Source organism: Staurois parvus, unplaced genomic scaffold (genome assembly GCF_062004578.1).
Source record: "Staurois parvus isolate SC_StPar_1 unplaced genomic scaffold, SC_StPar_1.0 ptg000244l, whole genome shotgun sequence".
NCBI classification, from domain to species: domain Eukaryota; kingdom Metazoa; phylum Chordata; class Amphibia; order Anura; family Ranidae; genus Staurois; species Staurois parvus.
Genome location: NW_028318040.1, coordinates 480,545 through 500,132, shown reverse-complemented (window position 1 = coordinate 500,132; position 19,588 = coordinate 480,545). Strand labels below are relative to the sequence as shown.

General features: G+C 40.1%; 1 protein-coding gene across 1 annotated transcript in view; it reads right to left on the bottom strand.

The window, feature by feature from the left end:
- The window catches only part of DKK2 (dickkopf Wnt signaling pathway inhibitor 2), a 160,354-nt gene extending 142,160 nt beyond the window's left edge, over positions 1-18,194 (bottom strand). The window contains exon 1 of the mRNA XM_089680498.1: positions 17,358-18,194. Coding sequence (XP_089536624.1) covers positions 17,358-17,576 — 219 coding nt within the window. The 5' untranslated portion in view covers positions 17,577-18,194. The remainder of the gene's footprint in view (positions 1-17,357) is intronic.
- Positions 18,195-19,588: the final 1,394 nt, after the last annotated feature.

The window sequence follows — 19,588 nt, the reverse complement described above, 5'->3', positions numbered from 1 at the left end:
CAAACTGGATGTTTTTACAGCGGCTGTTTTTGGCTTTTGACATTTTTTTCTACAACTAGTAAACCCCCCAGCTTGTTACTGCATGTGCCCAAGTACACATAGACTGTATTCAACGTTTTTTGGCTGGAAAAAAAACCCAGGACAAGTGGATTTCTGGAGGCGTTTTTTAGCTGGAAAAACGCTCTAATGCTGAAAAACTTTGCTAAATGCGATAAAACGCCACAAACCAGTGTTTTTGGATGTTTTTTGACCAAAAAGAAACCCGCTAAAGAACACAAATGTTGAAAAACACGGGAAAAACGCCAATGCAAAAATGCTAGAAAACTCACGTTCTTATTGTGACTTTACACAGCTAACATTACCAGCGTTATCAAAATGTCATGTATGCATGGAGACTAATAGTTTGCAGATTCCACCTGATCCGTGTTCTTAGATGTATGGCAATTTCAAAAACAAAAACAAAGTACAAGTGGCACTGGCCAGTATACAGCACAGATAACACTATAATCCATTTCATCAAACAAGGTATTTTCTGTATTAAACCGTAACTGAATCAATCAATTTAAAATGGTTCCCCAAAACAGTTTACATTCAAGGCATGCTAGGAATGATAGCTGTCACAGTTGCTTGCGCTCTCAACTGATCTGTCAAGCCATCAAATGGCTGGTGTCATAAGTGATCACATGTGCTGCACCATGGCCACTGCCAAACAGAGGCTAAGATGGCTGCTTCCATGGCTGTAAAGGATAGGTGGGTTTAGATCTGCTTTAAACAACAGTTCATATGGAGGGTGTTGCAGGTATTTGAACTTCACTAATGGGTTTTATATAATGATGACATGGTCAGGGCCTTGATCTCCACATGCTTCCATTGTTTATTCAGTTATGCAAATACAGTTGTGTTCAAAATAATAGCAGTCAGACATCACTAACCTGATCAATCACTGTTTTTGGTAGAAATGATATTTCTACATGGCAAATAATTTACTAGCAGGTGTAGTAGAGTAATAGAAATCCAACAGACCCAACAGTCATGACATGCATGCTGCTGATTCTCTGTAATTGAATCACTAATTGAAAGGGGCATGTTCAAAATAATAGCAGTGTGGAGTTCTATTAGTGAGGTCATTCATTCTTTGAAAAACAGGTGCCAATTATTGCCCTTATTTAACGAAGGAAGGCAGCAAATGTTGTACATGCTGGTTACAGTGCATTTCTCTCTGAAATTCTGAGGAAAATGGGTCGTTCCAGACATTGTTCAGAAGAACAGCGTACCCTGATTAAAAAGTTGATTGGAGAGGGGAAAACATATAAAGAAGTGCAGAAAATGATAGGCTGCTCAGCTAAAATGATCGCAAATGCTTTAAAGTGGCAACCAAAACCTGAAAGACATGGAAGAAAGCGGAAAAACTACCATTCGAATGGATAGAAGAATAGCCAAAATGGCAAGGACTCAGCCAACAATCAGCTCCAGGAAGATCAAAGAAGGTCTAAAGTTACCTGTGAGTACTGTTACAATTAGAAGACGCCTATGTGAAGCCAAGCTATCTGCAAGAAGCCCCCGCAAAGTCCCACTGTTGAAAAAAAGACGTGCTGAAGAGGTTACAATTTGCCAAAGAGCACATTGACTGGCCTAAAGAGAAATGGTGCAACATTTTGTGGACTGATGAAAGTAAGATTGTTCTTTTTGGGTCTAGTGGCCGGAGACAATTTGTCAGATGACCCCCAAACACTGAATTCAAGCCACATTACACTGTGAAGACAGTGAAGCATGGTTGCACAAGCATCATGATATGGAGATGTTTCTCATACTACGGTGTTGGGCCTATTTATCGCATACCAGGGATCATGGATCAGTTTGAATACATCAGAATACTTGAAGAGGTCATGCTGCCTTATGCTGAAGAAGAAATGCCCTTGAAATGGGTGTTCCAACAAGACAACGACCCCAAACACACCAGTAAACGTGCAACATCTTGGTTTCAGACCAACAAGATTGACATTATGGAGTGGTCAGCCCAATCCCCGGATCTTAATCCAATAGAAAACTTGTGGGGTGACATCAAAAATGCAGTTTCTGAGGCAAAACCAAGAAATGGAGAAGAACTGTGGAATGTAGTCCAATCATCCTGGGCTGGAATACCTGATCACAGGTGCCAGAAGTTGGTTGACTCCATGCAACACAGATGTACAGCAGTTCTCAGAAACAGTGCTTATACAACTAAATATTAATTAAGTGATTCAAAGGAAAGCAAAATCTTCAAACATTTTTCATTTTATATAGTGAATGTTTGAGTTTGTAAAGAAGAATACAAACACTGCTATTTTTTTGAACAGTCTAATATTCACTTTTCTTCATTTTTTTTAGAGGAACAACACAAATTTGATATATTTTTCTTCATGTTTTGATTTGGAATAGAATGTGTAGTGTTCCCAATGCATTTGTGTGTATGGAAATAAAAGCTATTAGAAGGATTTTGAGCTTTATTCACTTTTTTTCAACACATTGCTATTATTTTGAACATAACTGTACATGTGAACAAAGTAAGTTTTTTAAAAAATAATTATTACAGGTACGTATATAGCACCAACATTTTATGTAGCACACAGCATACAGTGGATATAAAAAGTCTACACACCCCTGTTAAAATGTCAGGTTTCTGTGATGTAAAAAAATGAGACAAAGATAAATCATTTCAGAACTTTTTCCACTTTTAATGTAACCTATAAACTGTACAACTCAGTTGAACAACAAACTGAAATCTTTTAGGTGGAGGGAAGTAAAAATAAAAAACTAAAATAATATGGTTTCATAAGTGTGCATACCCTTAAACTAATACTTTGTTGAAGCACCCATTGATTTGATTCAAGCCCTCAGTCTTTTTGGGTACGAGTCTATCAGCATGGCACATCTTGACTTGGCAATATTTTCCCACTCTTCCTTGCAAAAACACTCCAAATCTGTCAGATTGCGAAGGCATCTCCTGTGCACAACCTTCTTCATATCACCCCACAGATTTTTGATTGGTCATAATTCCCTCTACCTTGACTAAGGCCCCAGTTCCAGCTGAAGAAAAACAGCCTCAAAGCATGATGCTGCCACCACCATGCTTCACTGTGGGTATGGTGTTTTGGTGGTGTGCAGTGTTGTTTTTGCTCCAAACATATCTTTTGGACTTATGGCCAAAACGTTCAACCTTGGTTTCATCAGACCATGACACATTTTCCCACATGCTTTTGGGGACTTCAGATGTGGTTTTGCAAAATATAGCCAGGCTTGGATAATTTTCTTCGTAAGAAAAGGCTTCTGTCTTGCCACTCTACCCCATAGCCCAGACATATGAAGAATACAGGAGATTGTTGTTACATGTACCACACAGCCAGTACTCGCCAGATTTTCCTGTATCTCCTGTAGCCTGGGTTCACACATATGCAGTGTGGCACATCGCATGTGATTCGCTCAGGAACTACATTGCATTCTTGTGCAAATCATATGCGATTTCTGTGCAGTGCAATTTGAGCCATACAGATCACATCGGATCCACACCAAAATAGTGCAGGACCCTATTTTTTGCCTGCACCAGAATACCTATGCAATCCAATTCAGTACATCGCACCGCATTTTGCAAACTGATTTCAGGGTGTTGTTAACTCAACACTTTCTTCCAGTTTGTTGATCTCCCCATCTGAGGAGGGCTGCATCTCCACAACATTATCCATAGGCTATTTATGCATCTGACCCCTTGACCTTCCCCCGACATGAGTTTGCACGTCTGTACGCAATAGTATTGGGACACCTGCCTTTACACGCACATGAACTTTAATAGCATCTCAGTCTTAGTCCGTAGGGTTCAATATTGAGTTGGTCCACCCTTTGCAGCTATAACTGCTTGAACTCTTCTGGGAAGGCTGTCCACAAGGTTTAGGAGTGTGTCTATAGGAATGTTTGACAATTCTTCCAGAAGCACATTTGTGAGATCAGGCACTGATGTTGGACGACAAGGCCTGGCTTGCAGTCTCCGCTCTAATTCATCACAAAGACGTTCTATTGGGTTGAGGCCAGGACTCTGTACAGGCCAGTGGCGTCCCGAGGCAGGTGCGGGGGGTGCAGTCCACACCGGGTGACACCGACCACACGGGGTGACACCGGACCCACTTCACAAAAAGGTAAGTTGTAAAGCAAGCCAACGATCCCTGCAGAATCGATCCGATGCATACTGCGGGGATCGTCGACTTTCTTTACAACTTCCCTTTTCTTGGAGCGTGTCCGGTGTCACCCCGTATAGGTTGCATGCCAACGATACTCGTCAGCATGCAACCTACACAGGGTGACACCGGACCCACTCCAAGAAAAAGGGAAGTTGTAAAGAAAGCTGACGATTCCCGCAGGATGCATCGGATCTGCGGATTGGAGAGCATAATGGATCGGAGTCTGATCCATTATGCATTATACTCAATCCACCGATCCAATCCATTCTGCGGGGATCGTCGGCTTTCTTTACAACTTACCTTTACAACTTACCTTGATCATTGGAAGGGGTGTCACCAAGTGTTACCACACCGGGTGACACCTACCCTAGGGACACCTCTGGTGCAGGCCAGTCAGGTTTTTCTACCCCAAACTCGCTCATGCATGTCTTTATGGACATTGCTTTGTGCAATGGTGCGCAGTCACGTTGGAACAGGAAGGGGCCATCCCCAAATTGTTCCCACAAAGTTGGAAGCATGAAATAGTTCAAAATGTCTTGGTATGCTGATGCCTTAAGAGTTCCCTTCACTGGAACTAAGGGGCCAAGCCCAACTCCTTAAAAACAACCCCACACCATAATCCCACCTCCACCACACTTTACACTCGGCACAATGCAGTCAGACAAGTACCGTTCTCCTGGCAACCACCAAACCAGACACGTCCATCGGATTGCCTGACAGAGAAGCATGATTCATCACTCTAGAGAATGTGTCTCCACTGCTCTAGAGTCCAGTGGCAGTGTGCTTTACACCACAGCATCTGGTGTTTTGCATTGCACTTCGTGATGTAAGGCTCGGATCCAGCTGCTTGGCCATGGAAATCCATTCTATGAAGCTCTCTACGCACTGTTGTGCTAATCTGAAGGCCACACCAAGTTTGGAGGTCTTTAGCTATTGACTCTGCAGACAGTTGGCGACTTCTGCGCACTGTGGGCTTTAGCGTGTGCTGACCCCGCTCTGTCATTTTATGTGGCCTACCACTTCATGGCTGAGTTACTGTTGTTCCCAGTTGCTTCCACTTTGTTATAATGCCACTAACAGTTGAGCGTGGAATATTTAGTAGCAAGGAAATTTCACAGATGGACTTATTGCACAGGTGGCAACCTTTCATGGTACCACGCTTCAATTCACTGAGCTCCTGAGAGTGACCCATTCTTTCACAAATTTTTGTAGAAGCAGTCTGCATGGTGGTTGATTTTATACACCTGTGGCCATGGAGGTGATTGGAACACCTGAATCTAATTTGGAGGGGTGTCTCAATACTTTTGGCATACACTGCTGGAAAAAATTAAAGGAACACTTTTTAATCAGAGTATAGCATCAAGTCAGTTAAAATCCTGGGATATTGATCTTGTCAGTTAAGAAGCAGAGGGGGGTTTTAATCAGTTTCAGCTGCCTTGGTGTTAATGAAGTTAACAACAGGTGCACTAGATGGGCAACAATGAGATGACCCCCAAAACAGGAATGGTTTTACAGGTGGGGCCACTGACATTTTTTTATTTATTCATCTTTTCTGACTGTTTTTTTACTAGTTTTGCATTTGGCTTGGGTCAGTGTCACTACTGGTAGCATGAGGCAAAACCTGGACCCTACAGAGGATGCACAGGCAGTCCAACTCCTCCAGGATGGCACATCAATACATGCCATTGCCACAAGGTTTTCTGTGTCTTCCAACACAGTCTAAAGAGCACGGAGGAGATTCCAGGAGACAGGCAGTTGCTCTAGGAGAGCTGAAAAGGGCCGTAGAAGGTCTTTAACCCATCAGCAGGACCGGTATCTGCTCTTTTGTGCAAGGAGGAACAAGATGAGCACTGCGAGAGCCCTGCAAAATGACCTCCAGCAGGTCACTGGTGTGAATGTCTCTGACCAAACAATCAGAAATAGACTTCATGAGGGTGGCCTGAGGGCCCTGTGCCCACTTCCCGGCACCATAGAACTCAATTGGCATTTGCCATTGAGCACCAGAATTGGCATGTCTGCCACTGGTGCCCTGTGCTTTTCAAAGATGAGAGCAGGTTCACCCTGAGCACATGTGACAGACGTGAAAGGGTCTGGAGAAGCCCTGGAGAATGTTATACTGCCTGTAACATTGTTCAGCATGACCATTTTGGTGGTGGGTCAGTGATGGTCTGGGGAGACATGGAGGGATGCACAGACCTCTACAGGCTAGGCAATGGCACCCTGACTGCCATTAATGATCAGGATGAAATCGTTGAACCCATTGTCAGACCCTACGCGTGCATGACAATGCCCAGCATCACGTGGCGAGAGTATGCAGGCAGTTCCTGGAGGATGAAGAAATTGATACCATTGAATGGCCCCCATGCTTGCCCAACCTAAATCCAATACAACACCTCCAGGATATCATGTTTTGGTCCATCTGATGCTGCCAGGTTGCACCTCAGACTGTCCAGAAGCTCAGTGATGCCCTGGTCTAGATCTGGGAGGAAATACCCCAGGACACCATCCGTCGTCTCATTAGGAACATGCCCTGACGCTGCCAGGCATGCATGCAAGCACGTGGGGGCCATACAAACTACTGAGTACCATTTTGAGTTGCTGCAATGAAATTTCAGCAAAATGGGCTAGCCTGCTGCATCATTTTTTTCACTTTAATTTTCGGGGTGTCTTTGAATTCAGTCCTCTGTAGGTTGATCATTTTCATCAAACAATGGGGCATCCTTACATTCCTAACACATTACCCAGTCCATATCAGTATAGATATCCAGCATTATATTTTTCCCCATTGAGAGCTAATGTGTTTTCAAAGTGTTCCTTTAATTTTTTTGAGCAGTGTACACACACACACTGTATATAAAGTAACATTACATTCACGTCAGTCCCTGCCCTCAAGGAGCCTATTATCTAAGGTTCCTAACCCACATTACATACACATACTAGGGCCAACTTAGACAGGAGCCAATTAACCTTAACCTACCAGCATGTCTTTGGAGTGTGAGAGGAAACCATAATACCCGGAGGAAACCCACACAGGCACAGGGAGAACATGCAAACTCTATGCAGGTGGTGCTGTGGTTGGGATTTGATGTGGCAACCCCAGTGCCAGATGGCAATGTTAACCACTTAGCCACTGTGCTACCCAGAAATGCAAGTTTTAACCTATCAGAACCTAGCTTTCACTGAGCTAAACTCAGTCATCTGATATCCTATTGGCTGCTATAAGTTATTGCACTTTTCACATATTTTGTGAGCTGTTCTCTTGAAAAGATTTACCCCAACAGCCTGATCATATTGTTAAGTTGTGTATACTACTCTTTGAAAAGTATATCAGATTTTTAGTTTCACATAAGGAAATCAGTCATCACAATGGCCATCCCTTCCTTTTATAACAAATGACAATGTATTGTATTCTAAGAACCAAAAATGAACTCTTTGAGCTGCTACAACAGGGTACCACCCAGCAGCAGTAGCAGATACCAGTCATGGTTTCCTATTGAAACATTTGCAATGTGTCCTAGTGTTTATAGTTCTCAGGAGAAGAATGCATTGAAGGTGCTAATAATAACTGCCTAAAAGTAATCTATCCCTTTGCCCTTTCATCATTGGCAAAATCATGTTTTAGACCAGAACACCTCTTAGATTTCTTCTCTTTTTTCCAATGACTTTTTTTCCTGTTAGCCCTGAAGGAAAATACCTGATCCTGATAGTTTTAAATGTCACATCTCCACTTGGTTTTCACCAATGTATTTATATCAAGGAGAAAGACAGTGCGCTGTATTTACTGGAGAATAGGCTCTCGTGGGAATGTGCCTTAACTGCAATGACATTTCAAGAAGTGAAACAATTAATATACTCTTTCTTCCTCGCATAAGAATGGTCAGCAGCTGCTATGAGAGCAGCCAGAAGAAAAAGCTTGTAATCTGACATTCACACTTTCTTTCATACGAAAGGTTTTCCCCTCGTCAATGGAATATGAAACCATCACCAAAATTGTTTGACAGCACTGTCTCTAAGATTTAGATTCTGAAGCAAAAACAGAAATTGCACTTAAAAACTATGAGTAACAATATATACAGGAAGAGGCGAAGTTTTTTTTTTGACCTTTTTGCTAGTACTCTTTATAAAGAGCACAAATAAAGACACAGTTACACTATAAAAATATGTATACTTTTTTATACAATTGTTTTATCCGTTATATTTCTTTAGAAGAAAGCAGGTTCAGCTAAACATCAACCTACTGATTGAAAAGGAGCTAAAAGCAGCCACTAAATAAAACCAGCTAACACTTTACCTATTTTCCTTGCAATGGATGCAAGTACATTTATTATTTAGTCCTCCTTGAACCCTTTAAAATAATAGGACTTTTATCCCTGTTCATTTTCAGCTATAACTTGATTCTTTAAAGTGGTTGTAAACCTCAGACATGAAAAATGAACAAAGCATATCCCTCTATAGTGTGCCATTGTCTCAATTAAAAACACTAATCATCATTTCTGTCTGCTGCTTCATTCCTCTGCTATCAGCATGAGTCACTTCTGACAGGTTTTCCTGACACCAAGAGAAAAAAGGTGATGGGGAGGGACCTCCAGCAGATTGACAGCCTCAGCTCTGTTCCTGTGAGCTGTGTGGCAGGGGGAGGGGGGTGCCTCTTCCATCCAATCAGCTCTCAGAGCTCTCCTTACTGGGCTCTACAGACTGCAACTTCAGCTCTCTGCCCATCTTTTTTGTAACTCTCAGACAAGCTTTAAAAGTCAGCACTTTGAATGGATGTAGAGAAGTGAATACTGCAGATAAACAGGTACCACTTGTGTTGGAGGATTTGTGTTGGAGGCCCCTCACTTCACTGGGTATGTGTAAGGGTTCACAACTCAACTCCAGGCAAAAATGAAATTTAAATAATGCATTGTGCATGCTCAGTTTTTATTCCAGACACCTCTTCCTAAGCCATCTTTCTATGTAATGGATGAAAGTCACAGTTTCCTCTATGAGCCAAGCTAATTTCTTGCCCTGGCAACCAGACATTTTTCCCTGCCCGTTATCTGCTTGGCCACCAGTCCCCTTACTGCCCCCATGATTTCTCCTGCCCTCGGAGCCTATGAGACAGGACCAGGCCGTTGGTAATATTGCCTCCACCATTAGTAGGTATGCATATCAAGCAGACAGTGATGTGGACACCAAAAAAAGGACCCCAAGGTGAAAAAAAAGGAAGAGAAAAGGCTCATAATGTGAGCATGGCTTCAGGTAGGTAAACTGGGTATTGGGATTTTTTTTTTCTTTTTACCAGAGGTTAGTTGGACCTGAATGGGAGGAAGGGTTACTAACAGGGGTGGACTGACAAATCATGGGGCCCCCGGGCAATAGGGGATCATGGGGCCCCTGTGTCCTTGCCCAAACTCAAAAAAGCCTATGAAAAAGGTACCAGGGTCATCTCATGGGGCCCCCTACTGACCCAGGGCCCTAGTGCAGTGCTCGAGTTTCCAAATGGTCAGTCCGCCCCTGGTTACTAATATGTTGGATTTGGTTTTAAAACTGAAATTATTGTGAACCAACACAAGGCAAACATTCTGATAGCAATGTGGAGGCTGTTATTGCTGACCTCTCATTCAGTTGCCTGGTTGTCATGCTGATCTAATAATTATTTCATTGTTCACCGACTCACTAACCCAAAACAAATGTGCAAAAAGGAAGTTTTTACTTCACTGTCTGCACTTGAAGCCAATCTCCAGGGAAAACAAAAATTCCTTGCAGTTTCTAGGGCAAGAGAAAAAGTAGTTTTGCTTACCTGGTCCCCACTGTTCTGGCAGCTGGCACTCCCCTGCACTTCAACTTATGGATTATCCATTGGTGTCATCATGTCTAATGCAGAACAGAGTTGTCCCCAGAACAGGAGTGAAAGGAGAGAAGGGGGAAATCTTCCAATCCACCTGTTCCAGGGACAACTGTTTAAGAGGAAATGTCCCTCACTTTATGAGATTTCCCCTAACTTCCTGTTGTGCTTCTAAGACGGAATGTGAACAGAAATTTTGTCAGGAGTATTAGCCTTTTCCTATGCTACTCAAAATGAAAAAAGAAAAAAAAAGATTTGGCTATATATACAATTAAAGTCAGGTGGTCAGTGTGACTACCAAGCAAATAACACTTTCAGAAGGGGATCAGCCTTTTGTATTTCTCTTGGCCTGTGATGGGTAAATTCTCTGGAAATTTTGGAGGATGCATTTTTATAGCAATTTTGAGGTTGTGAGCCACTGGGGTTGATTTACTATAGGCAATTAAGCTTGAATAAGTTGAATCTCTGTCAACTTTTATCATCCAATCATGTGCAAGTAAAAATGAAGTTTTCTTCTTTTCCTTGCATGTTATTGATTATTCCTTGAAAAGTGAGACTTCACCAACTTCACTAAGCTCTGGCACTAATGTCCCTTGATATCTGCATATAAATAGTTTTAGAAAACCCAAGATCAATCATCAACCATGAAAGCGTATTTAAAGAAAGGTTTTATAAATATCAACTGAATAAAGCATAATTTTGCTAAAACTGAAGTTCTGCTTTTTAGTGGCCCTAATCGGACGAAAAAACTTTGGAGTTGTGTTTGATGGGATTTTTACTTTTTAGAAATTGTCAGCTGTTGTCACATAATCATTTTTCTGCCTGAGGAACCAATGAGAAGCAAGAACCTAGGCCAGCACAGTGGCTAAATGGTTAGCACTTCCGCCTGGTAGTATTAGGGTCCTTGGTTCAAATCTCAACCACAGCACCACCTGCCTGGAGTTTGCATGTTCTCCCTGTTCCTGCGTGGGTTTCCTCGGGTACTCTGGTTTCCTCCCACACTCCAAAGACATGCTGGTAGGTTAATTGGCTCCTGTCTAAATTGGCCCTAGGATGTGTATGTATGAATGTAAGTTAGGGACCTTAGATTGTACGCCCCTTGAGGGTTAGGGACTGATGTGAATGTACAAATATTTATATAAAGCGCTGAGTAAATTGACAGCGCTATATAAGTACCTGAAATAAAAAAAAAAATAGGAACCTTATTTCTTTTAAATCTACTAAAATTATTGGTTTGTATATGTGGCTGCCAGAACAAAACCTGTAGCTACTACAGTTAGTGCAAAATGTTAATAGACTAAAAAGGTATCACTATAGCAAACCATGGTTCTACTATGTTCTCAGAAGTACAGGTGTTTAGCGTCATGTGTTCATGCAGATAGCAAAAGCATTTGGCATATTTTCTAAAAGAAACCACAAAAACATAGAAATAAACAAAAACAATAATATTCTGTTGAAACTGCCTCTGAGATAAAGGCTATGGGGCACCATCAATACTTCAATATGGGGCCCCATCATTCATAATTACAGCCCTGGTTAAACTGCTAACCAATATGCATAACCTCCCTGGTGAAATATCATCTCTTAAAAACGTAGGTTCTGTGTTGCTTCCAGGATTCCGCTTCCTCTGCAGTTGGTTTACTAATGTTCCTCATCTCTCAGAGATTTCCATGGGAAGATTTGTCTACAGTAGTTTATGAATGTGCTCTAGTCCAATTGACCATAAGAAAGTGTCACTTTTTTGCAGCTAGACTGCCCGCATATTAGTTTACTGGACAGTTTCAAAAAATCCACCTGAAGAGTGTGACACCATCATTTGACTTTGCAAAAGCAGGGCACTTAGAGGCTATTGCATCGTTGAAGTCCCTGACAAATGTAGGAAGCCAATATGTGATTGAACTTGCCAGAAACCGAACAAAAAAGCCTATTACCTATAAAAAAAGGTACTCACTTTACCTTTTTTCACACTGACAATCTCTTATAAATACTGAAATTTTTCCAAAGTTTCCTGCCTCCTGGCAATACATAAAGTTTAAGTATAACAGAAGACAAAATTTTATTTTAGATAGAGTGAAGAGGTTTTATTGTGTCTGTGTCCTTGTTAATTGAGACCCACTGTATCTATTTGTCCTGGTGACCATTATCACCAAAAGAAAGTGAAAGAAAACCCCAAGTTTTGACGGTCACCAGGACAAGACTTGAATGGAAATCTTCCAATGGAAACATTAGTTTGGGTGAACCTAGTGAATAACAGTGATTTCCCTCACTATGGAGGAATTTTCTCTCACTTCCAGTGGCTATGGGAGAAGTCAAGAGAAAATTTCCCAATGTGACACAGATGACCAAAAAAAAAAAAACTAACAGGGTTTGTAACCCACCCTTTACCCTATCCAAAATGAGAAAAAAAGAGCTTTTGACTTCAGTTTTCAGACTAAAATGTACAAATACACTGCTGTTCACATAACCCTGTTTACTTTAAACGCTTGTCATAATTTTCAGAATGAATAACTAGATTATGTAAATGAACATCCACAGAGAGCAAAATGGAGTTCTGGTTAAACAAATATATAATTAAATACAATTCTGATGACAGACTCCTTTTAACTATTACACTAATGAGTTGGAGTACCATACACTTGGATTCAATCCAAAATAGTTTTCTACTAGACATTAAACTGAACAAGCTAGACAGCCACAGGCTGAAGCAATGATGGCGTGCAAAGTGCAGTTAACAAATAGCAACCAATCATAATTGATGCTATATCAATTATTTGAACAATGATAATGATTGTTGGCTGTTTGTAAAAAGTTATTGCACTTTTTAGTTCTAGTGCTTTATTAGTCAGTCATTCTCTAATATTCCCAAACATTCTGATGGTTAAATCCTTTAAAATTCTCAAGTTTTAAGAATTTATTATTTTTAAAATTCTGATTAACTCAAGACTTATAAGTAACTATCCCCATCTGTGAGATATTTTTGGATTAAGTTGAGCTTCAGCTTCCTTAAATTAGTTTTATACAATTAAAGCGAAGAATGAACTCCAAATAAATATCCGCAATGGAAAAATACACAATGGCATAAAACTGCAATACAAAATAAACAGCATTCCAGCAGCTCGAAAAGCCTTGCCTAAATTTTAGCTTGTTGATAATAATTCTACAACATGTACAATACCTGCCCTTGACCTTTGTCTAATTTACTTTCTCAGTGTATTCATTACCTTGTGATTTTAGAGAAAGTACCGAAAAGCTTATCATAATTACATAACATTACTTTATTGGAAACAGAAAAGGCATTGTCTACGAGATACTTGCATACTTCAATGTACTATAGAAAGTCCCAGATTTATTACATTACATACTCTTTGTCATGGCAAATTTGTACCAAGTATTTTATTTGTTTAGATGGTGCTAACTTATTCCACAGAACTTTATCATGTACAGTCGTTTCTATCAGTCTTTGCCCCAGAAAGAACTCGCGCTCTTACGTCTGTAAAAGGTTCTCATTCATCCAGGTCACGCTATAGCAGCTATTAGTAGTCAGTCACATTAAACTTGACTTGTTCTGTGATATTAAATATGTTTCTACTAATGGCTACTAGCTTGACCTCCTATGTTCCTACCACAGTTTTGCAAGCGTATAGTAGAACCGTTCTGATTAGATGTTAATTAAACCTAACGCTGTGTTTTTGACTGTGAGAAAAAGCCAGAACCCCTGAACAAAACCACAAAAACATAGTGAAAACCTATAAATCTCATACAGTACTGTGCGGGAATTAAACCCAGGGTCTCAGTGCTAACCACTAAGCCACTGTGCTTCCCCTAACCACCATGCAGGCCATGGCATACCCAATAAAAGAGTGCTCCTTGGCCACATTCATCCAGTTAGCTCAGTTATGTGGTCAAATGGGCACAGACCAAAATGAATTAGAAGTAATAAAGGTTAAGCTTTTGATGCTTGTTTTACAAAAAGTCCATTACTGGCTAAAAGATCAGAAAGAGGGATTACTCCAGGGGTATGTCAAAAGTTCCACTAATGATACAGTTACCACTAGGGTTGCACCTTCGTCCCTTTAAAACTGAGCACATTAATTACACAGGTTTTGAGGCTAATTTAATGCAGATAAAGCATTAAGTGTGTTTAATTACCACCTTAATCAGCCAGAGAACCTGTGTAATTAATATGTGTTTGGTTTTAAAGGGATGAGGCGGCAACCCTAGTTACCACTGGTTGACAAACTGTAGAGAACAGCTTCTGGATCCTTTTAACTGGGGAATTTGCAATATAAGCCTTTAAGTCAGCAGAACGATAGGAATATTTAAAATGACTGATCTGCTTTCTAGGGCAATCAGGAATTGGTAGATATCTTGCCTAGGAGATGAAGACAAAATATTTTGTGAACTGGGGCGGCTGGGTGAAGCAGTAAAAGTTACAAATTAGTATTTAATGATGCACAGAACAAATTACGCATATCCATATGTGTTAGTTATGTGTGTATAGGAAAAGGGGATAGACTATTCACCATCCTGTGATCTGTATCTTTTTCCTCTTCCTACCCATGGGACACATGCATGTAATTAGTGCTGATTTATTTGGATAAATACAAATGTTTATCATGAACTGCCATATCAGGTAACCTGTCCAATGTGTTATTTCAGGAGAAATTGCAATGTTCTTCTCTTTTTGACATATTATATGTCACTTATCTTATGATGTGCAGTTTTATGTTAGCTCATTCTGAAGGGGAAAAATCTGCTAGAACCATGTTAATAGAAGCCAGATGGCCGGTGTGATAAGATGGGGTGCTGGGAATATCTGTCTGGGATGTCCAGAGCTGAACCGATGAATTCCCTGTCTGCACATCTTGCTGAGGAACAGGAGGCTACACATTGGGAATAAGGACATAAAACAAGACTTGCAGCACTGAAAACCACACAACTTGGGGTCATTAAGACCTAAGCCACAGCACAGCTGTAATGCATTCACTTCTTAGTAAACAACAAATACCTAAAAACAACACAAAGTGGCAGCATTTCTAACAAAAAGCAACATACATTATCTAAAGTATTTTACTTTGGATTGCCTAGGTAGCAATAATAAAAAAAACACCCATTTATAATACATTAAAATGAATCACACGGAATGGGTTAAAAAGCAGTCTGGTCTGTATCAGACCATTGGGTACCTGTTCACCAGATGGGACTTTTTGAAAGACTTGCTTTATTGTGCGGTATTATATCCCTGCAATGAACCAAGCAGAAGTGTGGGGCTACATGTGAAATTTTAATCGCTTGTTAGAATTAACCCCTGGCTGACAACTGCTTCAGTTTACTGCATAATATACCACTGTCAACAAAGGGTTACATTTCTTACAAACTATTAATTAAAATAATATGTATAGTTCATTTAGCCAAAGACTTCAAGTGTATCATAGATTGGCAGATAGATTGTTGTTCTGTATATATCATTAATATAAATAATAACCATTTTTGTACTAATAGATATCAGAGTGTTTTTCTGTTTAAAAGTTTGCTTATATAGGTGTTTCTTGTTATGTAAGATTATAATGAAATTAATAAGTTGTTGCTATGCTATGGCAACTTTCTTTTCTAAACTAAAGCTCTGTGTTATAGTTTTATAGTTATAGTGGAAACATTTTGAAAAAAATGTATAAGAAATCATAAATTGTCAATTAAGTAAAATTTACCCTATTATGTTTGCTGCCAGCTGTAGATTTCTGTTGTATATTACCATCTAACTCCTACTGTAACACATTTAATTGTACTTTAACAAGAATGTACAAAAAGGAAGATCCTTTTATATGACAAGTAAAGACCACAGCATTCCCATGGAAACCACAAACGAATCAGTGTGAATGGCAACTGTTTGTGAACCTAGGATTAAACTGTCTAACAAGACCGGCAGTGCGCAGGTAACCCCAGCATGCACTGATATAACACAGGGCACAGAGTAATATAATCCATCCTTTCAGATGTAATTGATGTAGCCATTACTTGGATTTAATCTGTTTGGGGATGCTCCTATAATCCTCAGAAAATAAATGCAGCTATGGGGAGATTTGCACTGCCAGAAAAACTTAAATGGATTTAAATGTTCATAAGCGGTGCATTAAAGATGAAATAAATGTAATCAAATGCCATAGTTGATAGGCAATCATGACTTTCCAACTTTGTTGATCCAACAAGTCTATGCCAAGTCAAAAAGAACATATAACACCCCCTTGATCTTCTGTTGGCTTGACATGCTATATCATGTAGTTCTGCAAAAGTTATGGCTGCAAGCTGTCAAAAACTTTCTCAGTGTGATTTGTAACCTGTTGGCCAATATCCTTTTTAACAGTTTGCATTTGAGATTAAAAAAAAAAAAAAAACAAGAGCAAATGTAATCACACAGAAGATCAGGATGAGCATTTCTGGACCAGATTCATATTAAATACTATCCTCCATCTATTACACCTTTAATACACATAACTGATACTTGAGCAACAGTGGATGAGTAGATATGACTGCAAATCATGCATACCAGATATACATGCAGATAATTAGAGAAGCAACATGCTGATAGATTGTATATCATTTTTATGTAATCTGTTAAAAAAAACTGAACTAATACAGTAGAAAGTTATTTCAGCCTTATAATGTACCTGACTATAGTGAGCATCTAAAGTTAGTTGGTCCACCATTCTTTGCAAATCGAAACAACATACTTGTAGTATCGTATATTAAGATAATAATAATTAAAAAATGTGTAACTGTCCAGTAGGCTGTTTCCCTTATCATTTAGGGCCAATTCACACCAGTGTGTTGATCTGTTTTTTAGCGCAGCTGTAAAACGCAGATCAACGAACGGAAGGACATCTGAAAAAGTGGAATCAACAGAAATACATCTGAAAAACAATAAATTAATGTGTCTTGTTCACACCATAAAGGAAGGACATCTGAAAAACAATAATTTCCATTGTGTGCTATTCACACCATAATGCTGCACATGCATGTCAAAGGGTGTCAAAATGTATGTCAATGGACATCAAATGTACATAAACGGATGGACATCAAAATGTACATAAACGAATGGATAAATGGGTGGAAATATACATGCATTTTCCATACATTTTAGCGCAAGTCAGTGTGAACTGGCCCATAGTCAGTTTCTTGCTTGATTTACCAACATCTACTAGACAATTCTAGAACATGATTGGATGTTTTTGGGCAACAGGCAATTTACTTTTTCCCACTGATTTGATTTTCTTATACAAGCATCACCACTTCAATAAATACAAGTAATCACAGCCATCTCTTACCTGACCAAGGCTTTTCCCTTTCTTGTGTGACCCTCCATGCTGGAAGCTGGAAGACCTGTTGGTAGCTAGGGTTGGGGTCTGCACCACCAAAATGGACTTGATTGAGTTAGCTTTGGATCTGGAATAGTCTATCTGGGTCCCCTCCACCAACAGTACTGCAAGTAGAAGGGGTAACAGACAGCAACACTCCCCAGTCCAACCAAGAAAAACCATGTTCATCCTTCACCCGTCTAAGTCTTAAAAAGAAATTGCACACAACAGTCCTCCCAATGCCCAAAGCAGAAGTCACTATGGCAAGTGCTTAGTTTACAATCACACCCAAAACATGAAGAATTTGCTGTAGAAACAACAGATCCGGATGTTTGGAAGCATCGGTAAAATAAATGTAGAGCATCCACAGTCCAATCAGGCAGCTGTCAAAATATATGGGTATTCTCTATACAGTTGCCAAAGCACAAGGTGTATGAGATGTCTTGTTTAAGCCCAGAAACAGAAGATCCAGATGTTAGACAGATAGTCCAGAAGATTGGAGTTTGAGCCAGGTGAGCAGATGAATGAAGATGCTGCTACTAGACCTAGCTCTGCAGTCCCATGCAATGACAGTCTGCCAGGGATGTGCAGGACCTTCTGTAATCTACAAGCAGCTGAGAGCTCACAGTGTACTAAAACTTAGGCAAACACCCTGTGTGTTTCTGAGTCTTCCTACTTCCCCTTTTTCTCTTTGGTCTTTAATGACCTCAGCTCCTTTCTTTTTATAGGATTCCACAAAGGGGTTTATTTCTCCCGCCCACCTCCAGGAGTGACAAAGCATGTAACTGATCCACTAGCTACTTCTAGAAGTTGGAGAGGAGAAGAGATGCCCTTCTGAAAAGTTGCCTGGTGATGGTGATGAAGGCAAGCTATTGCATCCTCCCAGGCAGGAGAAGCTGGCACTTCTCACATGACCTCTCCTCTGGTATGTAGCTATCTGCAAGGCATTATCAGAGACACATAACACCCAGACACATTGTATTGTTCTCTCTTTCCTGCGCTATAAACAATTACAGTCTGCACAGCTGTTCCACAGGAAATCTTTTCTTCCGAATATCAGTCGTCTCTCAAATACAAGTTCCATGTGGGATGGCCAGGGCTTGATAATATATGTTTCTAATGCAGAATTATACCTAATAGAGCTGTGGTTTATATACTTCACCATCTGGTTATCCAATATAAAGAGAAGGGGGTCCCAGCTCCCCACAGATTGCTAATTGGGTACAGGTATACACATAGATTGCTCTGATTGCTGAATTCTTCTTAGAAATGCCATGAACTAATGATAGATGTTAAATCAGATCAGCTTTCTGTGTGCTCTGCACTTGACAGCCACAAGCCCACAAAATGAGCGAATGGATGGATTGGACAGGATTATATTTATAAGGAATGTCACCGTCATTTTAAAAACAAGTCAAATATGATCATTTCGTTCGTGGGATTCTGGCCATGTGAAATGAGCATTCTCAAGGCTTTGCGACATTTAATGTAAGCGAAACAGTTTCATTATAATAAATATGGTTCTGTTTACAATGCAATCTGCTGGCATGCAGTCAGACCACAGGACTGATGGATCATTCTCTGAAAAATCTGCGACATGCTGTGTGAGAGTAGAGCTGTAAGTGATGCTGGGTTTGCTGTGTTATTGAAAGCTCTGTGGTCTTGTCGCACCAATGACAGTCCTTTTCTCCATGTGATGAGACACACAGCTGACAATCACACCATGCTTATGGTTAAAGCTGAAGTTTCATTTATTATTATTATTATTATTTTTTTTTTTTGCTACAGCTGCACCCACATAATTTACTTAATAAAGTATGTTCCACGTGATACAGGCTAATGCTTCTTGTAGAAATCTCCTCTCTGATGATGCCCAGTCCTATTCACAGTGCTGAAATTTTTGGTTAGTAGTTTTGACTCTAAGGCTACTTTCACACTGCTCTATGCAAAAAACGCATCAAAAACGCATATGCGTTTTTATCAAATTTTTTCCACATTGCGTTAAATTTAACACACCGCATTATGTGTTTTTGATTTATTTTAGACACGTTTGCGGTTTCCCCATATCACTTCCCACTATACTAATGCAATTTTCATGCGATTTCCAGTGCAACTATTGATGCGACCTTGATGAGGCTTCAATGCGACTTTAGATGTTCTCAAGCCTTTGTTCAGAGAATTACATGACAAGGAAAGTCACA